This window comes from Canis lupus, chromosome 4, assembly GCF_011100685.1.
Source record: "Canis lupus familiaris isolate Mischka breed German Shepherd chromosome 4, alternate assembly UU_Cfam_GSD_1.0, whole genome shotgun sequence".
NCBI classification, from domain to species: Eukaryota; Metazoa; Chordata; class Mammalia; order Carnivora; family Canidae; genus Canis; species Canis lupus.
Window position 1 is genome coordinate 3,056,045 of NC_049225.1, and position 24,740 is coordinate 3,080,784.

The window sequence follows — 24,740 nt, forward strand, 5'->3', positions numbered from 1 at the left end:
AAAAGGTTAGAGTAAACCATCACGACCCAACTGATCACAGGCAGATAATTTACAAGGGTAACAGATAGAAGGTAACACAGAGAAGAGATAATTTGACCTGATAAACAAACAAACAAAAAAACCCATTTAGTTTCTGTAGAATAAGGGGGCTTGGAGTGGGATGGGGAAATATGATGACAAGAAAAGGGAAATTAATGAAATATAAAGAAATAAGTGGTATTGTCTTATGTAATATTATTCATTTTCCCTTATTAAATAAATAAGTAAACTTACATGGGTTTGAAATATTTCAGGACACTGATTTGGGGTAGAGTTACCAGACTGCCTCGTCTAAATGGTAGAACAGGTGGACAAAGTTTTTGGCCTCCCCAGATGCCCCCTTGGGTGAATCTTACCTTTTTCTCCAAGGATCAAGAAAAATGCTCTGGGTACAGATGCTCAGGAGTGAGGCAGAAGGTTAGCAAAGCATGGGTGATGACAGTGCAGAATCTTCTGTGAAAGTATGAGAAGTCAGAAGGGACACAGACCAAAACACATAGAAATACTAACTTTATTCCTGCAGAGAAACTAACAACTGGAAAGAAGAGGCCATCAATGTTGAAATTCTCAAACATTCCTTGAACAGGTTGTCCGTTAATTCGGAATGAGATGCTTGGGGCACTCAGATCTAAACAGCAACTGATGACGTCATCAGTTTTCAGCAAGTGCTGGTTTGGTGAGCTTACAGTACGAGCAATGCAACCTATGGAGGAAAAACAGCATGGAAAGTGATTTTTTTTCCTGTCATAGAGTCATCTTCAGAGGCAAAGATTTGAGTAGGTAGTGACAAATCAATGCATAATACTGGAAGAGAATAAATCTTGAATGCATATTAATGTCATATGTTAAATTATTTGTCCAAAAACGGTTGCCCAGTGCTCGCTTCGGCAGCACATATACAAAAACGGTTGCCCTTTTTTTCCCCCAGGAGGCATGCTGCTCTCTTCACTGTAAAATAGACCTTATGATATGCAGAGCAACTTCTGCTTGGCCAAGGATGGCATCAGATGCACAGATCTGCTTCGACTGAAAATAGACTGATGTCAGAGAGAAATCTCCAGGGAGAAATTTGAGTTCAAACAGATGCTTTACCTTCTACTGCTTGTATGACCATCAGCAAATTACATAACCTCTCTAAACCTTGATTTCTTGTAAGCCAAATGCCATCACCTTGCAGAATTGATATGATGATTAAATTAATGGTTAAAAGAACACAAAGTCTCAGACACAGCAGGACTTTTATGTCAGGACCCTTTCCAAATATTAAATCTCCATTGTTTTATAAAATAAAAATAATACAAATAGTGAAAACAGAAAATGTGTTCATTGGTGCACTGTTTGCTGAGAGGCAAATGCATGCCAATTGGTTTGTTTTATAGTTTATTTCACACAAGATCTTGGTGGCCTTCCTAAGTACAGCAGGATACAAGTTGAGACATGATAATGATTATTTGATAAATGTTATTTCTTGCCCTGGCCAACCTATAGCCTATGCTCATTCTTGACTATGTCAAAACTCCTTTGCTAATTAGTCTCTGTGGGCACACTGGAAGACATGAAGGTAAGGCTCTCAAACACATGCTCACAAATGCATACAAAATTTCTCAATTTGAGCAAAGACAAAAATAGATTTCATGACACAAGATTTGCATTTTTATAAGACCTTTTTAAAAATTTTCAGCATCCCCAAATTTTTACCAATAGCATATCTAAAATGTCAGTGGTAGAGCACATCTACTTTTTAAAATGTGTATATTTTTAATTTTACCAATATTCAAATTTGCAAGCAATAAAGTCATTATCAAGCAGTAGTTCTATAATTCCCTGATAATAAAGATGGCTTCCTAATAAATCATATAAAAGCCGTGCGACTGACATAAAAAGGTCAGATACAAACCCATGTTTGTATCAAGATCTATAGGTAATAAAAATGTCTTTATACGGATATTTATATACACCAAATACATTGCTCAGTCTGAGGGATATTATTATGTTAAGAACTAAAAACTTCCATGGCAAATTCTTGTGATGCCTGGAACAAACAGTTAAGACAGAGGACCACTAGGGAACAACCTCGACTCCACTATTTCAGTGGCATTCATACTGTTGAATCCACTTAGAAGCATTTGCAGGTCACATTTATGCCAACCTATGACATCCACATGAGAACTACATTCCTGTCCTCATCACTAGATACAAACGAAGACAGTAGCAGTCTGATTTATCACTCTTGGATTAGAAATATGTACCCATATTTCTCTCCTACTGTTCTATTACATTCCTCCACACTTCCATATTTAAATGCTCCCAAAGCACCAAGATTTTTCACACTTCTGGCCCCCCCTTAAAAACACTTGGAGCCTGGGTGCCCAAAATCCAGTTCTGCATTGGCAGAAGGGAGAATGTAGCAACACTGTGTGCAAAGTTTAAATTGGAAGGAATAAGTGAAGACAAAGTGCAAAACTTTTGCTCATGAGCCCAATTCTCATTCCAAAAAACACCACCACTCTTAAATTAAGCACATTAAGTGGTGAGGAATGTGCTCTATACAAGAAATCACACATTTAAATACTACTTTAACTATTAAAAAGAAAAAGAATAGGAGAGTGACCCCAAGAAAATTATCTAAACAACTAGTACTCTAACCTTGGTAAATCAGTCAGAAGCCAATTGATTGGTAAAGAAAATTATCTAAACAACTAGTACTCTAACCTTGGTAAATCAGTCAAGCCAATTGATTTAGACTTGTCTCTATTGACTAGGAATATAAAACAAGGAAGACATTTATTATGGCTAATGTCAGAGAAATTACTGTCTGTGCTCTCTTCCAGTATTTTTATGGTTTCAAGTCTCATATTTAGGTCTTTAATCCATTTTGATTTTATTTTCTGTATGGTAGAAGAAAGTGGTCCAGTTTCATTCTTTTCCATGTTGCTGTACAGTCATCCCAACACTGTAAGTTAAAGAGACTCTCCTACTCTCATATGCCCATTAACTAATCTTTCCTGCTTTATTGAAGATTAATTAACCATATAACTGTGGATTTCTTTTTTTTTTATTTTATTTTATTTTATTTTTTATTCATGATAGGCACACAGTGAGAGAGAGAAAGGCAGAGACACAGGCAGAGGGAGAAGCAAGCTCCATGCACCGGGAGCCCGACGTGGGATTCGATCCCTGATCTCCAGGATCACGCCCTGGGCCAAAGGCAGGCGCCAAACCGCTGCGCCACCCAGGGATCCCTAACTGTGGATTTCTTTCTGGGTTTTTAAATTCCATTCTATTGATCTGTGTGTCTATTTTTATGCAAGCACCATACTGTTTTGACTACTACAACTTTGTAATATAGCTTGAAGTTCAGAAATGTGGTATTTCCAACTTTGCTTTTCTTTTTCAAAATTGCTTTAGCAATTCGGAGTCTTTTCTGGTTCCATATAAATTTTAGTATTTTTTTTTATTCTAGTGCTGCTGGCATTTGATAGAGATTGCATTAAATATGCAGCTTGCTTTGGGTAGTACAGATATTTTAACAATATTTCCTCTTCCAATCCATGAACATGGAATGTCTTTCCATTTTCAATCTTTGTGTCATCTTCAATTTCTTTCATCAGTGGTTTACAGATTTCAGAGTACAGATCTCTCACTTCTTTGGTTAGGTTTATTCCTATGTCTCTTATGGATTTTGGTGCAATTGTAAATGAGATTGTTCTGCTGCTTCATTACTGGTGTATAGAAATGCAACATATTTCTGCACATTGATTTTGTATCCTGCTACTTTACCAAATTCATGTATCAGTTTTAGCAGTTTTTTGGTGGAGTCTTTTAGGTGTTCTATATATAGTATCATGTCAACTGCAAATAGTTTTATTTCTTCCTTACCAAAAAATTTGGACGCCCCTTATTTCTTTTTGTCATCTGATTGATGGACCCCAGTAGCTTGAGAGACCACATCTACCAACATCAGGTAGGAAAGGGTGCATACTTTTTGGTCATTTTAAAAATATAGTTGAGTATTTTATCCTAATCTCCTAACTCCACAACCTATCCTCCTTTCTGAGATATAGTCATACATTCACTGAATTTTTGTTGTTGTTGTTCTTATTTTTTTATTTAACAGATACTTTGTAATAAAAAGTGTAGTATATACAGGTCAATTCCATGAGAATGGGGTTCTTTTTATGAGTTGAAAGAAAAAGCTTCAAAGCTAAATGCCAAAATGAAAATCAAGTGGTGTTGTATGATTAAAATCATTGGAAACAATTCAGCATTATTTTAACAGAGTGATCTTCTCCCTAATTTCTATGTAGTGGGAAAACAAGTTAACATGTTTCATTCTTCTACCTGAGGACCCATGTCATATGGGGCCATACTAGGAGGTAAAGAGAGGAGGTAGTAAAACTGAAAAGTAAAAGTTAAAATGTATCATAAAAGAGACATTACCTCTACTTTATGTTTGTGAGGCCTTCTGACATTAGTGCTCTTTGCCTCTGTTCAGTCAATAGGAAAATTGTATTATGAGAACAGGCTCTCTAACTATATTCTGGCCAGAACAGTACACCATGTATAAACACACCATACTACTATCAGGTCCCCAACTACATGCCTCTGTGATGAGAGGAAATATCCAAAACAGAGCTTCATCTCTTCCCAACTACTGAGCTATGGCCACTGAATAAAGAAAAATTCAGTAAATATTAATGATAAAATACAATGACATAAAGTACTTTTATTTATAAACCCATTACCATAAACTCAGATTTAATTCAATTTCACTTATAAAATTTCTATAACTTACTAGACCTCTAAACCATTCATAAATGAATATCACTTGTACCTCCTCAGAGACAAACTTCAGCTTTTTATTTGTAAGGTGACTTAGCTATATTTTCTCTATGCTAAATAGGTTACAAAATATTATGAGAACTATATTCTAAATGCAGTTTGTATTCTAAACACAAGCATATGTCTTCAGAATCCAGATGAATTCCACAAAGAAATAGCTCTATAATGAAGAACTAAACTTTTGAATAGAGCCAACCAAAATGCACCTCCTAATAAACCAGAGAAATGGATTTGTTATATGTAAATTTGATATATAGATATGATTTTATATCTATTCCTAATTTTTAATATTTATTCAACTATCAAAGTTCAGGTTAACACCTGGTGAAATAAACTGTATATTTATTTTAAACAGTTCCACACAAAGTGTCATCTCATTAAAATGTGAATCCATAGTACATGCTACAAATGGCTGATTCCCAACATTACATTATGACCAGGAGGTGTGACTTAACATATTTACTCCAATTATTTTCCAGAATCTGCTTTTTGGTTCTTTTTTAGGTTAGAAGCTAAAGCTTTGCACATACCTCTTTAAGCAAGTAGGAAACATGAATTTTGGTTCTCATTTGTTTTTTGTTTCTTTGCAACTGATTCATGAATCAAAATGCCACTTTTTGAACATACTGTTTACCAACAATACAGTTTTTTGGAAATGTACTATATTAAGAGTTTTGTTTTACCCCTAGTGAAATTCTGCTTTTTTACTTTAACATTCTCACTTATAGTTTCCATGATAAACTTCTGAAGAATAAATGTATCTGATTATATGCAGTATAGATAGCTTTTGGAAACACAGAGCAAGGGCAACAGATTTCCTTCGTGCACACGGGGGAGGAGGCGGATGGTTGCTGACCTGACCAGAGGTGAAGGCCATCGAATCCGTAGGAAAAGAGATCATCTCCGACTCCATTTCCACCCCACTCCTCACCGCCTCCGGGGTAGGGAGAGTATCCTTCGGTGGAAGCCCAGCCCACCCGCAGGTGCGTGGCTTCAGCAGTCACAAATGGCTCCGTGTGGTCCACCATCAGCTCATAGTACCACTTCTTATACTGGGCGGACCCTTCACTGACGCCCAGAAAAATATTGGGTCTCATGCTTTAAAGAGACAGGAAGAGCACATGAGAAATTATGGACAAACCTCCTGCTGTATCCATTTACATCTATTTTGAACACTGGCCCTTGCCTCTCTGAAATGCAACATATTAACTCTACATTTTATTTCACTATTGAAAAATTATTAAATCACTGAGGTGGTAGGCAGTGCTAACCAGCTTACAGTTAAGGTTCCGTGATGGGTGTCTGCTTTTCAGATTACTTGGCCATGTACCCCAGGGGTCTAAGATTATTTTTTCCAAATTTCTCTTCAGCATATTTTATACCATTGATTATGTTTAAGGTGAGATATTCAGTATAACAGGTCCTTAGAATTCATCGAGTTATTATTAATTCAGAACATGCAGACACTTTCCTAACTAAGCTGTGGTCAGGTAGGGTACAAGGCTGAAGAGCCATATTTATTGGTAAAGGAACCTAGGTGATAAGCAGCTTTGCTGTCCTCTATGCCTCTCTGAGGGCAGAAGAATTTCTAGGTAGTTGTATTTAATTCCATTTATAAGAGATTTAGACTCAGCGTTAATGCTAAGTATTAGTGACAGTCTCAGGAAATATCACTCAAGAACAGTACATCTGATATACACAGCCATTCGGGAAGTCTTAAATCAATCCTGTAAAAACTACAATATAGGAATATACACCAAACCCTACATTTTGTTTAAGACAGGGTAAGGGGGGCACGTCAGTGGCTCAGCAGTTGAACATCTGCCTTTGGCTCAAGTTGTGATCTCAGGGTCCTGGGATTGAGTCCTGCATTGCCCATCTCCCTCCCCCCGCCACCTCGTAGGGAGCCTGCTTCTCCCTCTGCCTCTCTCTCTGTCTCTCATGAGTAAATAAATAAAATCTTAAAAAAAAAAAAAAAAAAAAAAACAGGGTAAGGTGGAGAATACTTCCTGGATAGCTGCTAGATGTATATCAAAATTATTACTATCACATTAAATATTTTAATTATAAACTGCATTATTATTTTTATTATACTATTTGGTATAAGGAAGGCAACTTGGCTTGCCATTTAAGGGCTCAGTCTCTGGTGTTAGATTTGAGTTCCATTTCCAGTCCAACATTTTAACCTATAAAATGTGTATAATAGTACTTCGTTGGACTAGTTGAACCCAGTCCAGTGTAATTCTACCCAGTGTAGAGCACATGCAAAGTGTATAGAATAGTGACTGGCAAACAGTATTCAGGGAATGTCTGATACCTAGGGACATCCAACCAAAAATGTAGTTTTATTTTTTTATGGAATTTATTATATTTTAGACATTCCAATTCAACTTTTTATTATACATAGTAACCACTTTGAAGTTGGCATTGAAGGGTAGCATTTTTACTTATATTCTAAGAAAGCTCAAAACATATTTATATACAACTATATCTCAGTATAATTTGTCAGCCTGCTCCTGAAGATGATCAGTGATCATATGAATGTAAATATGAAAGCTTAAAGCCTTATGATAAATGCACATTCTTCTTGGTTCACCTATTGTTATTAGCATCCCATCTGACTGACAGAAGGGAAATATGTAAAATATCTTAATAAATCAAAAAGACCACACGATGTCTTAGCTACAGAGCTAGGACATGAATTCCTGTTATGCCACCTATTTGGTGATTATCTGAATCTACCTGCTGACGTGGTTTACAAGGCGCGTCTGTAATAGGAGATCTCTTCCTGGCAGCAGATTGTCACAGATGAGGTGCTGGTTAGAACGCACTGCTACTCCATGGCAGACACAGAGAGAGCACAAGACATCCAGAACCTGAAAAGAGAAATCATTTCAGCCAACGAACTCTCTTATTCAGATTTGAGTATCCCAGCATTTTTCAATGAAGACACATTCCCTGTAACCCAGCCATTTGAACACAATAGCCATGAGTTCACATATTTTACAAGTTTCTCTTACATACAAACTGAGAATTGCTCAGTGTCTCAATGGCGCTAAAAAATAAGCTCTAAACAATATTATCTGATTGTAATTAAGAAGTGAAAAACACTCATAACACATTTGACACAACTTTTAAAGGTTATTTTTCTAAGTTATCTTATTTTAAAAATATATTTAAGATTATTCCAGAATTCATTCAAGGCAATAAATTCATTCCCTTACCTTGTGGTTTCTTCCATGCTTGTCTAAAAGTGAGATTATGGATTTAATGTGTCCTTCCTTGATAATATTTAGAGCTTCCGGACTTTCTACTAACACACAGTGTAAAACTTCAAGAATCCCTAAAGATAAAGAAAGAAAATATGATTAAAGAGTCTACAATGATCAGTGTCTTTCTTTTTCTCTATGTGTTCCTTCATGTCAACATGTAATTATGTGCTCAGTATGTTTGTCACAGGGCACTGTGATAGGGGGCAGGTGATGTTTGTGACAGAGGACTGATAACTAAAGACGATGAAGTCCTCGTTTAGTGTTAGCAGAGGAAGCGGGAGACTCTGCCTGGAGAGTATGAAAGAAAGCAATCTTAACTCTAGCCTCAGAAGATACATTCATGACCATTTTCCAGACAGGAAAGTTAGGATGTTATAAGGTTGAGTGAAGTCTTGAATGGAATCCATACCTGCAGTGTCCACAGTACAGAGCAAGTATGGTACAAGACAGGTAGGTAGTAGATTAGGACAAGCTAATGAAGATTCTCAGCATTAAAAGTACAACCCTAAAATGATGCACTCTAAGCCATAAAGATCATTACATTCTCCTGGAGGTAAATGGTAGAAAATGTTTCTTAGTTTGTGGAACAAGAGAAATATACAAAATAATACAAAAATACATAGAAATATGTAACACAAAACCTGATGAAGAATGGTGAAATTTCAAAGAATTAACCATCAGAGAAGGTAAAATGGAATATACCCTTTTTATTTTAAAGCTTAAGAGAGAGAAAATAACTTTCATCATCAGAATTTTTAGTGTAAACTTGGAAAGCTGAACATGTACATATGTATTCATTGTTTCCAAGCAAGCTTCCTTTGTCACTAATTAGAGTGCAGACCACTTGTAGCAATTAGATATAACACTCAGAAAATGTGATCTCTGAGATCTACAAAGTATCATAAAAGGCCAGAGGTAAATTCCCAGAAAAGGGAATGTCTCCAGTGGGGTTCACTTTCTTGGAAAAGTGGTCCGGCTTACAAACAGCAGAAAGTGGAAGCCACAATCTATACTTGATTCAAATCCCAATCCATTATAGGACGAGGGCTATCAACACTAATTTCTTTACTAATGACTTAATTTGGTGAAGTATGAATGTACATTCAGTTAAAAAATAAAATATACTCAAAAGGATGGGTTAATTTTTGGTGTAAGATGAAATCAACTGCTGTGTTCCAACAATCCATACCAATTAAATATCCAAGATAGCAGAAAATAGTACAACAGCCTAATGGATAAAGATGTTTATATAAGGGTACTTAAACTGAATGCTTCTATTAAATATGGAGTAATAAACTCATTCACTCTTAGTTAAAATAAACTAAAAGAATAGAAAGAGAAAAGCATTTTTAATAGATTACTTATATTTTATCCGGATATCTTTGTTTCTATCTGTTACCTATTACTGCAGAACACATGGCAGCTGCCTGTATTTGCAAATGAAAATTGTACTATGTATCCATGTTCTTTTGGTCACATTTCATCCTTGGTTGCTTTTGCATTAAAAGGCAGAGCTGAATGTGAACAAAGCCCTTTGGTCTAAGGAGCATAAAGTACTCAACTATCTGGCCTTTTACAGAAAAAGTTCATCAATCTCTACTTAGTTATTACAACAATTAAAACAAAAGACCAAAAAGTGGAAGACCATAAGAAAAACAAATTCTCTTTGTAAATAAATACATACATCAACACCAACAGCATTCAAACACTTGAATACATCAGAAAAGATTTAAGACTAGATTTTGAAAATGAACAGCACAGATCACAAAACTCAAGAAAGGCAGTACAAAATAGGAAAATAAATCTGATTTTCCCTTATTCAGTTTAATTTAATAGAAGGCTTCCAGAGCTTGGGACTTAATATTAAAACACATTTCTTTAATACTGCTACATTCAGATCCAATATTTAGTTGAAAAGCACTGACTGTCTCTAAGTTTGATGGTGAAAAGTCAGAGAATACTTTTTATTTTCAACTGTAGGAGTAAAAAACAAGTAAACTTTTTTTTTTGCAGTTAAAAATTCCAAAAAGAAAACAAATTGGACATAGCAAAAGACTCATTTAAAAAAAAAAAGACTAGCTATATTATGTGTATATGTAAATTATGCCAATATATGTCTCGAACTCTTGGGTGAAAAAGAGTGGAACTGGGGCTTAATAAATATTACAATGGCAATACTTAACTAAAGGTGATTTGACAATTAAATTCTAAACACACTGAATGAGACCTAGAAATGGGAATGGTGTATTACACTCATTGCCAGATCCTCAAAGAATAAATTTAAAGCTTGATAGATCTTTACAATATTACCAAAATGAAAGAATTATGAACATAAATTGTCAAAAACACATACACACACAAACTAGTGAGACAAAGCAAGATCTTATAACTTGTATATATAATCCGATTTTATAAGATTTAATAAATTTTCAGAAATGATTTTAGTGAAAATTTTAATAATGTGCAAAACACATAATGTATAATGTAAACTTTCAAGAGTAGATATATGATCAGATATACATTATGATTGTAACTATGTAAAATATATTCTGTGTATAAAATGTCTATTTCAAAAAACACCAGGAGCTAGTATGCCAGAATGTTGGTGCTGATTTATTGCTAGATTAACATACTTCTCTTCCAATATTTTGTGAATTCTAGGAAATGACTGCATGTTACTTTTACAGTAATAAGCATTTTCAGAAAGGACCACAAGAAAAATAGGCAATGAGATCCATTTCCATTAATTTATTATTTTTTAAAGATTTATTTACTTATTTTAGAGACTTCGTACAAGTGAGCTGGGAGAGAGGCAAAAGGAAAGGGAGGAAGAATTGGGAAGCAGACTTTGCATTGAGTGCAGAGCCTAACACAGAGTTCAATCCCAGGACCCTGAGATCACAATCGGAGCTGAAACCATGTGCCAGCCACTCACCTGACTGCACCACCATCTAGGCACCCCATTTAAAGCACATTTAATGAACTAGGGGTGGTGGAAGGGGAGGAGGGCAGAGGGTGGGGGTGAATGGGTGACGGGCACTGAGGGGGGCACTTGACGGGATGAGCACTGGGTGTTATTCTGTATGTTGTCAAATTGAACACCAAAAAAAAGCAAATTTATTATTAAAAAAAATAAAGCACATTTAATTGATGTCACTCCATGCTTAGAAGTTCCCATGGTCTCCCAGACCATCCAAGGTAAAAGTTCATTCCAGGATATAACAAGCTCCTTTGCTAGATGACCCAACCCTCTACCACCTCAACTCCCACCAACTCCTCTTACAATGAAAGGTTAATATATACTTTTACTTCAAAGTGCATATTGTAAATATGCTTAGGTGCTAATATATTTGCAATACATTTTATATTATAATTATTAAGCAGCTACCAGGCACTGTTCTAGGCAGTGGAATAGTCACCCATCAAGGCCTGCCAGGGCCCAGTGGGAGCTTGTCGGCTCTATCCCACCTCCCATGTTTTGCATATGTTATTCTCAGACTGAAATATACTTCCCTCTTCAGAGGTTACAAAATCTGAATCATCTTGCAAAGGCAGAAATCCACCTCATTTGGTAGGTTTTAAGCAACACCCTAGGATGGATTATTCTTTCTTTGTAGTATTGATCACATTATGTGATCCTTGAGAACAGAGATGTGAATTCCTCCTCCTTGTCACCCAGCACACTCTGGGCCCAGGGAGGCCTATCTCATGTTTGCCAACTGAGTAAGTGAATAAATATAAATGGGCTATTAGTACACATTTATGGTTTAAAGTAAATAAACCTGTGATTTGTTTATTCAATCATAACAAGATTCATTATTGTGAAGGGTATAGGGGATAGCTACTTTGGCATATTTTATATCTGGAGATATTAAAATATTTTTTTAAAGCTAGAGAAGACATATGATAGTAGATGGAGAATTTATATTTCTTAGTTCCAGTATTTCCCCACTTGTGCTTTAATTTCATTGAGGAAAGATTTTACTTACTAAATGACAAGAAGTTTTGTCGGCTTCAGTCTATTTCTGTGGGAGTCATGCACAAAATTCAAAACTGATGGTATAAGCCCTTTAAATGTAAAATACATGAAATATTTAGCTATTTGCCTTAAAACTTTTATGGCTGTAACTTTCTGAATTATTTAAAGGGCTCATGACAAAGAAAAATCTCTGAGGGTGTAAGAAAATGTCTGGAAATAACCAAATGGTATTGGAAGCATCCAAGTGCTATGATAGGTCATGCCCAGGGCTGTCCAAGGTTGAAAGTCTATAAGGAAAAACTGAAAGCAAGCCACAGAACAGAAGTGCTATGTTTGTCATGACTTTATATACCAGAAAGAATCTAGCCTAGAGGTTTCACTCTACATTGAGTAGTCACAAGCTCACTGGTGAGCCTTGCATGTTTGAGTGAAGTGAATAGAACCGGAGGCAGGGCAAGATGGGAGAAGAGTAGGGTCCCCAAGTCACCTGTCCCCACCAAATTACCTAGATAACCTTCAAATCATCTTGAAAATCTACGAATTCGGCCTGAGATTTAAAGAGAGACCAGATGGAATGCTACAGTGAGAAGAGTTCGTGCTTCTATCAAGGTAGGAAGACGGGGAAAAAGAAATAAAGGCACAAAAGGCCTCGAAGGGGGAGGGGCCCGTGAGCAGCCGGGCGGAGGCCGGGGCGAGTGTCCCCAGGACAGGAGAGCCCCGTCCCGGAGGAGCAGGAGCTGCACCGACCTTCCCGGGCGGAAAGGGGCTCGCGGGGAGTTGGAGCAGGACCCAGGAGGGCGGGGATGCCCTCGGGCTCCCGGGGACACTAACAGCATCTGCGCCCCGGAGAGTGCGCCGAGCTCCCTAAGGGCTGCAGCGCGCACGGGGGACCCAGAGAAGCTCGGGGGGCTCGGGGGTGGCTCCACGGAGGGGGCTGCGGGGCGGGAGCGCGAATCCAACAGCGCAGGCCCCGGAGCACAGAGCGCCGGGACAGAGCCCAGGATCCGGCCTCCCCCCGGGACAGGCAGAGGCCGGGAGGGCCCAGGACAGCGAGGACGCTCCTGCCCCAGCTGAGCAGATCAGCGGCCCCGCCCGGAGCCTCCAGGCCCTGCAGACGGAGAGCTCCGGAGCTACTGTGGGAGCTGACTCCAGGGCTGCAGAGCTGGCCCCGCCACTGCGGTTGTTCCTCCTGGGGCCTCACCGGGTAAACAACCCCCACTGAGCCCTGCACCAGGAGGGGGCACAGCAGCTCCCCCAAGTGCTCACACCTGAAAATCAGCACAGCAGGCCCCTCCCCCAGAAGACCAGCTAGACCGACAAGTTCCAGGGGAAGCCAAGGGACTTAAAGTATACAAAATCAGAAGATACTCCCCCATGTTTGTTTGTTTGTTTATTTTTTTTGCTTTTTGATTTGTTTGCTTCCCCCACTCCTTCTTTTTTTCCTTTCTTTCTTCTTCTTTCTCTTTTTCTTCTCTTTTTTCTTTTCTTCTTCCTTTTTCTTTTTTCTTTTTCTCTTTTCTTTCCGTCTCTCTCTCTCTCTCTTTTTCTCCTTTTCCCAATACAACTTGTTTTTGGCCACTCTGCACTAAGCAAAATGACTAGAAGGAAAACCTCACCTCAAAAGAAAGAATCAGAAACAGTCCTCTCTCCCACAGAGTTACAAAATCTGGAATACAATTCAATGTCAGAAAGCCAATTCAGAAGCACTATTATACAGCTACTGGTGGCTCTAGAAAAACCATAAAGGACTCAAGAGACTTCATGACTGCAGAATTTAGATCCAATCAGGCAGAAATTAAAAATCAATTGAATGAGATGCAATCCAAACTAGAAGTCCTAACGACGAGGGTTAACAAGGTGGAAGAACGAGTGAGTGACATAGAAGACAAGTTGATGGCAAAGAGGGAAACTGAGGAAAAAAGAGACAAACAATTAAAAGACCATGAGGATAGATTAAGGGAAATAAACGACAGCCTGAGGAAGAGAAACCTACGTTTAATTGGGGTTCCCAAGGGCACCGAAAGGGACAGAGGGCCAGAATATGTATTTGAACAAATCATACCTGAAAACTTTCCTAATCTGGGAAGGGAAACAGGCATTCAGATCCAGGAAATAGAGAGATCCCCCCCTAAAATCAATAAAAACCGTTCAACACCTCGACATCTAATAGTGAAGCTTGCAAATTCCAAAGATAAAGAGAAGATCCTTAAAGCAGCAAGAGACAAGAAATCCCTGACTTTTATGGGGAGGAGTATTAGGGTAACAGCAGGCCTCTCCACAGAGACCTGGCAGGCCAGAAAGGGCTGGCAGGATATATTCAGGGTCCTCAATGAGAAGAACATGCAACCAAGAATACTTTATCCAGCAAGGCTCTCATTCAAAATGGAAGGAGAGATAAAGAGCTTCCAAGACAGGTAGGAACTGAAAGAATATGTGACCTCCAAACCAGCTCTGCAAGAAATTTTAAGGGGGACTCTTAAAATTCCCCTTTAAGAAGAAGTTCAGTGCAACAATCCACAAAAACAAGGACTGAATAGATATCATGGTGACACTAAACTCATATCTTTCAATAGTAACTCTGAACGTGAACGGGCTTAATGACCCCATCAAAAGGCGCAGGGTTTCTGACTGCATAAAAAAGCAGGACCCATCTATTTGCTGTCTACAAGAGACTCATTTTACACAGAAGGACACCTACAGCCTGAAAATAAAAGGTTGGAGAACAATTTACCATTCAAATGGTCCTCAAAAGAAAGCAGGGGTAGCCATCCTTAATATCAGATAAACTAAAATTTATCCCGAAGACTGTAGTGAGAGATGAAGAGGGACACTATATCATACTTAAAGGATCTATCCAACAAGAGGACTTAACAATCCTCAATATATATGCCCCAAATGTGGGAGGTGCCAAATATATCAATCAATTAATAACCAAAGTGAAGAAATACTTAGATAATAATACACTTATACTTGGTGACTTCAATCTAGCTCTTTCTATACTCGATAGGTCTTCTAAGCACAACATCTCCAAAGAAACGAGAGCTTTAAATGATACACTGGACCAGATGGATTTCACAGATATCTACAGAACTTTACATCCAAACTCAACTGAATACACATTCTTTTCAAGCGCACATGGAACTTTCTCCAGAATAGACCACATACTGGGTCACAAATCGGGTCTGAACCGACACCAAAAGATTGGGATCGTCCCCTGCATATTCTCAGACCATAATGCCTTGAAATTAGAACTAAATCACAACAAGAAGTTTGGAAGGACTTCAAACACATGGAGGTTAAGGACCATCCTGCTAAAAGATGAAAGGGTCAACCAGGAAATTAAGGAAGAATTAAAAGGATTCATGGAAACTAATGGTAATGAAGATACAACCATTCAAAATCTTTGGGACGCAGCAAAAGCAGTCTTAAGGGGGAAATACATCGCAATACAAGCATCCATTCAAAAACTGGAAAGAACTCAAATACAAAAGCTAACCTTACACCTAAAGGAGCTAGAGAAAAAACAGCAGATAGATCCTACACCCAGCAGAAGCAGAGAGTTAATAAAGATTCAAGCAGAACTCAATGAAATCGAGACCAGAAGAACTGTGGAACAGATCACCAAAACCAGGAGTTGGTTCTTTGAAAGAATTAATAAGGTAGATAAACCACTAGCCAGCCTTATTAAAAAGGAGAGAATACTCAAATTAATAAAATCATTAAAGAGAAAGGAGAGATCACTACCAACACCAAGGAAATACAAACGATTTTAAAAACATATTATGAACAGCTATATGCCAAATAAATTAGGCAATCTAGAAGAAATAGATGCATTCCTGGAAAGCCACAAACTACCAAAACTGGAACAGGGAGAAATAGAAAACCTGAACACGCCAATAACAGGGGGGGAAATTGAAGCAGTCATCAACAACCTCCCAAGACACAAAAGCCCAGCACCAAATGGCTTCCCTGGGGAATTCTATCAAACGTTTAATGAAGAAATCATACCTATTCTACTAAAGCTGTTTGGAAAGATAGAGATGGAGTACTTCCAAATTTGTTCTATGAGGCCAGCATCACCTTAATTCCAAAACCAGACAAAGACCCCACCAAAAAGGAGAATTACAGACCAATATACCTGATGAACATGGATGCAAAATTCTCAACAAGATACTAGCCAATAGGATCCAACAGTACATTAAGAAAATTATTCACCATGACCAAGTAGGATTTATCCCCGGGACACAAGGCTGGTTCAACACTCGAAAACAATCAATGTGATTCATCATATCAGCAAGAGAAAAACCAAGAACCATACGATCCTCTCATTAGATGCAGAGAAAGCATTTAACAAAATACAGCATCCATTCCTGATCAAACCTCTTCAGAGTGTAGGGATAGAGGGAACATTCTTCAGCATCTTAAAAGCCATCTACGAAAAGCCCACAGCAAATATCATTCTCAATGGGGAAGCACTGGGAGCCTTTCCCCTAAGATCAGGAACAAGACAGGGATGTCCACTCTCACCACTGCTATTCAACATAGTACTGGAAGTCCTAGCCTCAGCAATCAGACAACAAAAAGACATTAAAAGCATTCAAATTAGCAAAGAAGAAGTCAAACTCTCCCTCTTCGCCGATGACATGATACTCTACATAGAAAACCCAAAAGCCTCCACCCCAAGATTGCTAGAACTCATACAGCAATTTGGTAGCGTGGCAGGATACAAAATCAATGCCCAGAAATCAATGGCATTTCTATACACTAACAATGAGACTGAAGAAAGAGAAATTAAGGAGTCAATCCCATTTACAATTGCACCCAAAAGCATAAGGTAACTAGGAATAAACCTAACCAAAGAGGTAAAGGATCTATACCCTAAAAACTATAGAACACTTCTGAAAGAAATTGAGGAAGACACAAAGAGATGGAAAAATATTCCATGCTCATGGATTGGCAGAATTAATATTGTGAAAATGTCAATGTTACCCAGGGCAATTTACACATTTAATGCAATCCCTATCAAAATACCATGGACTTTCTTCAGAGAGTTAGAACAAATTATTTTAAGATTTGTGTGGAATCAGAAAAGACCCCGAATAGCCAGGGGAATTATAAAAAAGAAAACCAGAGCCGGGGGCATCACGATGCCAGATTTCAGGTTGTACTACAAAGCTGTGGTCATCAAGACAGTGTGGTCCTGGCACAAAAACAGACACATAGATCAGTGGAACAGAATAGAGAACCCAGAAGTGGACCCTGAACTTTATGGTCAATTAATATTTGATAAAGGAGGAAAGACTATCCATTGGAAGAAAGACAGTCTCCTCAATAGATGGTGCTGGGAAAACTGGACATCCACATGCAGAAGAATGAAACTAGACCACTCTCTTGCACCAGACACAAAGATAAACTCAAAATGGATGAAAGATCTAAACGTGAGACAAGATTCCATCAAAATCCTAGAGGAGAACACAGGCCAACACCCTTTTTGAACTCGGCCACAGTAACTTCTTGCAAGATACATCCACGAAGGCAAAAGAAACAAAAGCAGATATGAACTATTGGGACTTCATCAAGATAAGAAGCTTTTGCACAGCAAAGGATACAGTCAACAAAACTAAAAGACAACCTACAGAATGGGAGAAGATATTTGCAAATGACCTATATCAGATAAAGGGCTAGTTTCCAAGATCTATAAAGAACTTATGAAACTCAACACCAAAGAAACAAACAATCCAATCATGAAATGGGCAAAAGACATGAAGAGAAATCTCACAGAGGAAGACATAGACATGGCCAACACGCACATGAGAAAATGCTCTGCATCACTTGCCATCAGGGAAATACAAATCAAAACCACAATGAGATACCACCTCACACCAGTGAGAATGGGGAACATTAACAAGGCTGGAAACCACAAATGTTGGAGAGGATGCGGAGAAAAGGGAACCCTCTTGCACTGTTGGTGGGAATGTGAACTGGTGCAGCCACTCTGGAAAACTGTGTGGAGGTTCCTCAGAGAGCTAAAAATAGACCTGCCCTATGACCCAGCAATTGCACTGTTGGGGATTTACCCCAAAGACACAGATGCAATGAAATGCCAGGATACCTGCACCCCGATGTTTCTAGCAGCAATGTCCACAATAGCCAAACTGTGGAAGGAGCCTTGGTGTCCATCGAAAGATGAATGGATAAAGAAGATGTGGTTTATGTATACAATGGAATATTACTCAGCCATTAGAAATGACAAATACCCACCATTTGCTTCAACGTGGATGGAACTGGAGGGGATTATGCTGAGTGAAGTAAGTCAATCGGAGAAGGACAAACATTATATGTTCTCATTCATTTGGGGAATATAAATAATAGTGAAAGGGAATATAAGGGAAGGGAGAAGAAATGTGTGGGAAATATCAGAATGGGAGACAGATCATAAAGACTCCTAACTCTGGGAAACGAACTAGGGCTGTTGGAAGGGGAGGAGGGCAGGGTGTGGGGGTGAACGGGTGACAGGCACTGAGGGGGACATTTGACAGGATGAGCACTGGGTGTTATTCTGTATGTTGGTAAATTGAACACCAATAAAAAATAAATTTATTATTAAAAAATAAAGCATTTGAAATGAGAAAAAAATAAAAATAAAAATACCAGCTTTTTTTTTAAAAAAAAAAAAAAAAAGAAGTGAATAGAACCAGACTGGTAGCCACTTAGGCACAGGAGGCCAGTGTGGACACACAGTCCCCATTATCATCTCAGGAAATCAAGAAACCAACTGACTTGGAAGACAGTGCCAACCCCTCCTTCTCCAGAAGTTGTTTTCACACCTACATATAAGTGTTTAGCAAAAAATAAAACAAAATTAAAATAATCTCAGATCACTGAGGTGTTATATGGGTTTAGATGAAAATAGTTCTAACTGCAAGAGGATACACAGGTGTTACTCAGATTAACCTGGGTGCTAATCAATATGAATTAGATGGTCACTCAGTGACAGAAACACTCCAGACACAGTGTAGAACACACACAGAACTGCAATATCCACTTGCAGGGGCAGCAAAAATCACAATTGGAGAAACTATGAATTTCGAATTATTAAAATCACAGGTTGCTTTTCTACTTTTTCCATACCTGGGAGTTAAAATACTTAATAACTTTTTGGTCAGACCTCATGAGTAATATTCCCAGGGCTCACTGAAGGCAAATGGAAATATGGAAAGTTTTATTCTTGCCATGGACCACTAATATAAAAAAACTTAACTAAAAAGACTGGGGGAAAGGCACTGAGAAATAATATGACAACAAAGAACAAGAAACATGCTGGACAAAATGGTCTGCAGCAGTTACAGCAGATTGTTCCTGGACACAGTAACGAGGGATGTCAGGGACCATCATCTTTTCAGAAGGGAAATTGACATACGGGATATTTACTAAGCTTAAAGAGCAACTATAATAGTATAAGGTATTATTATTATCTCATCCAAATAGAGAAAAAATAGATTGAGTTGATATCAATATTAAAATATATAGAGGCTTGATATTGAGTTGATATCAATATTAAAATATATAGAGGCTTGAAAATAACAATCTCAAGAGATGGGGTCTCAAGTCAAACTGGGGAAACACAATTATGTATCCTCTTATTTTTTGTAGAGGTTTTGAGGCATGAGAAGAAAATAAGCTCATTAAATATTGAGCTAACATAAAGCTGAGAAGGGAGAAAAAAAGTGACAGAATGTGATTAAAATATAACACAATTTAACAAAATTAGAAATATTAATAAAAGTGGAAGTTAGGGAGGATAAAGGTATATATCACATTGTTACTCATTTATAGAAAGACAGACCATCAGTGTCCATCGAAAGATGAATGGATAAAGAAGATGTGGTTTATGTATACAATGGAATATTCCTCAGCCATTAGAAACGACAAATACCCACCATTTGCTTCAACGTGGATGGAACTGGAGGGTATTATGCTGAGTGAAGTAAGTCAATCGGAGAAGGACAAACATTATATGGTCTCATTCATTTGGGGAATATAAAAAATAGTGAAAGGGAATAAAGGGGAAAGGAGAAAAAATGAGTGGGAAATATCAGAAAGTGAGACAGAACATGAGAGACTCCTAACTCTGGGAAACAAACTAGGGGTAGTGGAAGGGGAGGGGTGGGGGTGGGGGTGACTGGGTGATGGGCACTGAGGGGGGCACTTGATGGGATGAGCACTGGGTGTTATTCTTATGTTGGCAAATTGCACACCAATAAAATAAATTTATGGAAAAAAAAAGAAAGACAGACCATCATGAATGCATTAGCAAAACAAACAAAAAAGATGGACTTAGGGCATTTTATTGGAAGACAAGATGAACATGAGTCAGAAGTTTCTTGGGGCACATTATCTAAGATAAATAACATAAAATAAGCAATGTAATCATAGTGTACTATTCTGCCTTATTTAGGCTTCTGATGGTTTCCTGTTTTCAATTTAGGGAGCAATATTTTATAAAAGATAGATGAGTTAAGGACAATTAAAAAAGGAAAAGAAAATGTCAATTAAAGGCAGTTCATGATACAACAGTTAAATAATAATGTTAGAAACATTATGTCAGACAAATATTTATTTATATAAATTGTCATATCTCAAAACCCACAGACATCTGACCACTCCAGACAAGAAATCACAAATACTTTAAGATATTCTCATCTTGCTATTTACTCTTGTGTGTTTTCCCTCCATTTACATATTCAATTATTTTTTAGTCCATAAAATGGGCCAATGTATTAGGTTCTGGATATAAGTAAAACGAGGAGCAGAAATTGATATAATTCCCACTTTTGTGACTTTACACATCATACAAATTCAGTCGTTGCTCTGCTACTTTCATTCAACCTTAAAAATTTTACTCCTCTCAGTAAATTCCAATTCTTCATTTGTAAAATAGAAGTTATAACAGAATCTTATGGAGTCCTGTGGGAATCCAGTGAAGAAATACACGTGACATCTCAGCACAGTGCCCTAAATTCACTTAAGATTTCCTTGGTCCCATAATGTGCTCATTAAAGTGTTCAAAAAACAACAAATGTGTGCCTCTCTGTGAAATGTTAATACCTATAAAAATGCTGGCAGATGCAATTAATTGCTCTAAAGGCCATTAAATAAAATTTTCAAAGTTCTATACATCTAAATACTTTTAAGTTGCATCCTCTAGGGCAAGAGAAATACAGATTTTTTAAAAAGATTTTATCTATTCATGAGAGGCACAGAGAGAGAGGCAGAGACAGAGGCAGAGAGAGAAACAACCTCCATGCAGGAAGCCCAACGTGGGACTCAATCCTGGGTCTCCAGGATCATACTCCAGGCGGAAGGCGGCGCTAAACCGCTGGACCATCGGGGCTGCCCGAGAAATACAGATTAATCAGCTCCTCAAAAAGATACTTTCCTCAAAGCAGCAAATATATATACTGAGAACTATTATTTTGGGCAGCAATGTAAAATGATCACAGCATCTGCCTGAGCTTTGTGTCAATTCTAATGTTCTCTTGGAAAAAGGCAGTCTCTTCGAAGAATGGCGCTGGGAAAACTGGATATTCACATGTAAAACAATGACCTCTATCCTACACCACTAGCAAAAATTAACTCGAAATGTATCATAAAATATAGATATATAGACCTGAAACCATGAAATTCCTAGGGAAAAAAAGAGGAAAAAAAACTCCTTGATATAGGAATTGGCAATGATCTTTCAGGTAGGACATCTAAAGCACAAGCAACAAAATAAAAAGATAACATCAGGGTACCTGGGTGGCTCAGTCAGTTATGCGTCTACCTTTGGTTCAGATCATGATTCCAGGGTCCTGGGATCAAGCCCATTATCGGGCTGGGCTCCCTGTTCAGTGAGGAGTCTGCTTCTTTCTCTTCCTTTCCCTCTCCCCCGCTGCCCCTTGTGCACTCTCTTGAATGCTCTCTCTCTCTCATAAATAAATTTAAAAAACAGGGGTGCCTGAGTGGCTCAGTTGGTTAAGCATCTGACTCTTGGTTTCAGCTCAGGTCATGATCTTAGGGTTGGGGAATTGAGTCCCACATCAGGCTCTATGCTCAGCATGGAGTCTGCTTCAGACTCTCCCTCTCCCTCTGCTTCTGCCCCCACTTATGCTTGCTCTCTCTCTCTCTCTCTCTCTGTCTCTCAAATAAATAAAATCTTTAAAAAGTGGTAAAAGAAAAACAATAAGCAACTTCTCTTGTGAGTAATCTTTGACAAGGGATTTAGCTATTAAATCAGTACCTTTAATCGCCAATACATTATTTCAAACTTTGAGTGATTATCTTTGAAAAATGCATACTATGTTTCTCTGTCATAAGTAATCCATTGGCATCAAACAGAATTTATATATCATGAAGATCCAGATCATTATTAAAGACACCAATTATGATAATGTGCTCTAGATGAAGCTACAGATGCAGATGGATGATTACGTTATGGTGGGGTGGTAGAGCCAAACAGGTACTGACCCCGACAGCTATCACAAAAGGTTTTCTATACAAAATCTGCAATATCATCATAATTCTGATTTGGTGTTTTTTGTAAGGGTCAGGTGCACAATCTCCTGACTATAACCAGAGCTGACTTTATGCACAATCAGAAGATCTGAATCAACCAACTGCTAAAGTTGCCTTCTTGAAAGCTACTTCCTGAAAAAATGGTCCCTTTCTGTGTTATCAGTAAGCATTGCTTTAACTGGGGCACCTGGATGGCTCAGTGGTTCAGTGTCTGCCTTTGGCTCAGGTTGTAATCCCGGGGTCCTGGAATCAAGTCCTGCATCAGGCTCCCCACAGGGATCTGGCTTCTCCATCTGCCTACATTCCTGCCTCTCTCTGTGTCTCTCATAAATAAATAAATAAATAATATCTTTTTTTAAGTGTTACTTAAACTGCTGATATTATTCCAAAAGGTTGGCTATGATTTCTGCATTGCCAACAGTGGGTCTCATACAATATCCAGGGGTTTCCTGCTTTTTCTAACTCAATTATTTATACTGAAGTACATTTGAAGGAAGAGGCACACAAGATTCTGGGACAGATTAGTCACAAGTAACGCATTTTTTCCTTTCAAGAACAATGAGCTTATCCTCTGCAACTAATAGTTGTGACATCTCTGGAAGCTTTAAACTATCGTATTTCCAGGTACCACACACTGTACAGTATGTGAGCACCATTTAGGCAGTTCGAGCCCCGTGAAAGGTTCCTCCTTCTGCATGAACCCAGAGGGAACTTCCTTCATAGCACTTACTAGGAGTGGGGAGGAACTGGCAGGAATCCCAAAGGCCACTTTCATCACCGTGAAACTATCTGTGGAACAGACTATACAAAGGTAAGACTCCAACAAGGTATGCAGCCTCCTGATCAGCAGACTATGCTCAGTCAGCTGTTTCTTCAAATGCTCAAATAGCATCTCAAGTGTAGAGAACATCCTAAAGAAAACCCAGCCTTCAGAAACACATCAGTTCGATCAACTGGATTTGCTCATACAAATATTTTCTTTTCAATTAAATTTGGCCTTGAGACACAGTCACATAGGAAGCCAGGCAAAAGGTCTAATTTATCTTTTTCTTTTCCTCCCCAAAAATTCACAGTGACTGTTCTTATAGATTGATCAGACACTCTAATAAAGCTTTATGGGGGCACCTGGGTGGCTCAATCAGTTAAACGTCTGCCTTTGGCTCAGGTCGTGATCCCAACTGGGGTCCTGTGATCCAACACCGTGTAGGGCTCCCTGCTCAGCAGGGAGTCTGCTTCTCCCTCTCATGCTCTCTCTTTCTCTCTCTCTCTCTCTCTCTGTCTCACACAATAAAATATTTAAAAGAAAGCTTTAAGCACTAGTGATACTAGTCAACTTTCAATGAAGCAGAATATGCATAAGAAAAAAGATCTGCTCACTCCTCTTTCTGAGCCTATCATATAACAAGATAAATAGTAGTTGGCTGGGCACCAGATACTGCCAGGGCCCTGCTCAAATTCACAGCCTCTGCATTCAGTGAACATTCAGCTAGCTTCTGTGGTTCTTTCCTTCAAGATTTGCTTTGAGCACAGTGGCAGCTGGAAAAGCCACTCTCTAGAAGCAGTACCACTCTGTGACAGAGGAAAGTTGGTGGTAAAAACCCTAACTGTCTCGCCCCTCAGGTGGGAGAACTGTAAGACACATGTCCTATAGGGTTTCCCAGAATTCCCCAAGAGAAAAGCTTCTGTTACCCATGGTGGTAACTTGCTTGTCAACACATCCTCTCTGATTCCTTCTACACCATGTCTCATGTTGATTCACTTCCCAAACAAATCTTTCATCCTTTTCTCAAGGTCTACTGCTAGCACCAAAGGAAGGTAAGCTACTTCATTAACACATCCTTTTGCTCACCCTTTGCAGGTCTTCATCAGATCTCTATGTAAGTTTGCACCAATTTATTTTTATTTTTGTCCACTGACCTTTGTTGAAGGAAATCATTTTTTATTTAAATTCAATTAATGAACATATAGTATTTTATTAGTTTCAGAGATAGAGGTCAGTGATTCATCAGTCTTATAAAACACCTAGTGCTCACTGCATCACATGCCCTCTT

At 38.3% G+C, this 24,740-nt stretch overlaps 1 protein-coding gene across 5 annotated transcripts in view; it reads right to left on the minus strand.

The window, feature by feature from the left end:
* The window catches only part of RYR2 (ryanodine receptor 2), a 726,942-nt gene that overhangs the window by 312,323 nt on the left and 389,879 nt on the right, over positions 1 to 24,740 (minus strand). For all 5 annotated transcript variants that reach the window (XM_038533815.1, XM_038533818.1, XM_038533817.1 and 2 more), the window contains 4 exons: positions 8,106 to 8,224; positions 7,624 to 7,757; positions 5,738 to 5,979; positions 550 to 742 (listed from right to left, as the gene is read on the minus strand). In XM_038533815.1, coding sequence (XP_038389743.1) covers positions 550 to 742; positions 5,738 to 5,979; positions 7,624 to 7,757; positions 8,106 to 8,224 — 688 coding nt within the window. The remainder of the gene's footprint in view (positions 1 to 549; positions 743 to 5,737; positions 5,980 to 7,623; positions 7,758 to 8,105; positions 8,225 to 24,740) is intronic.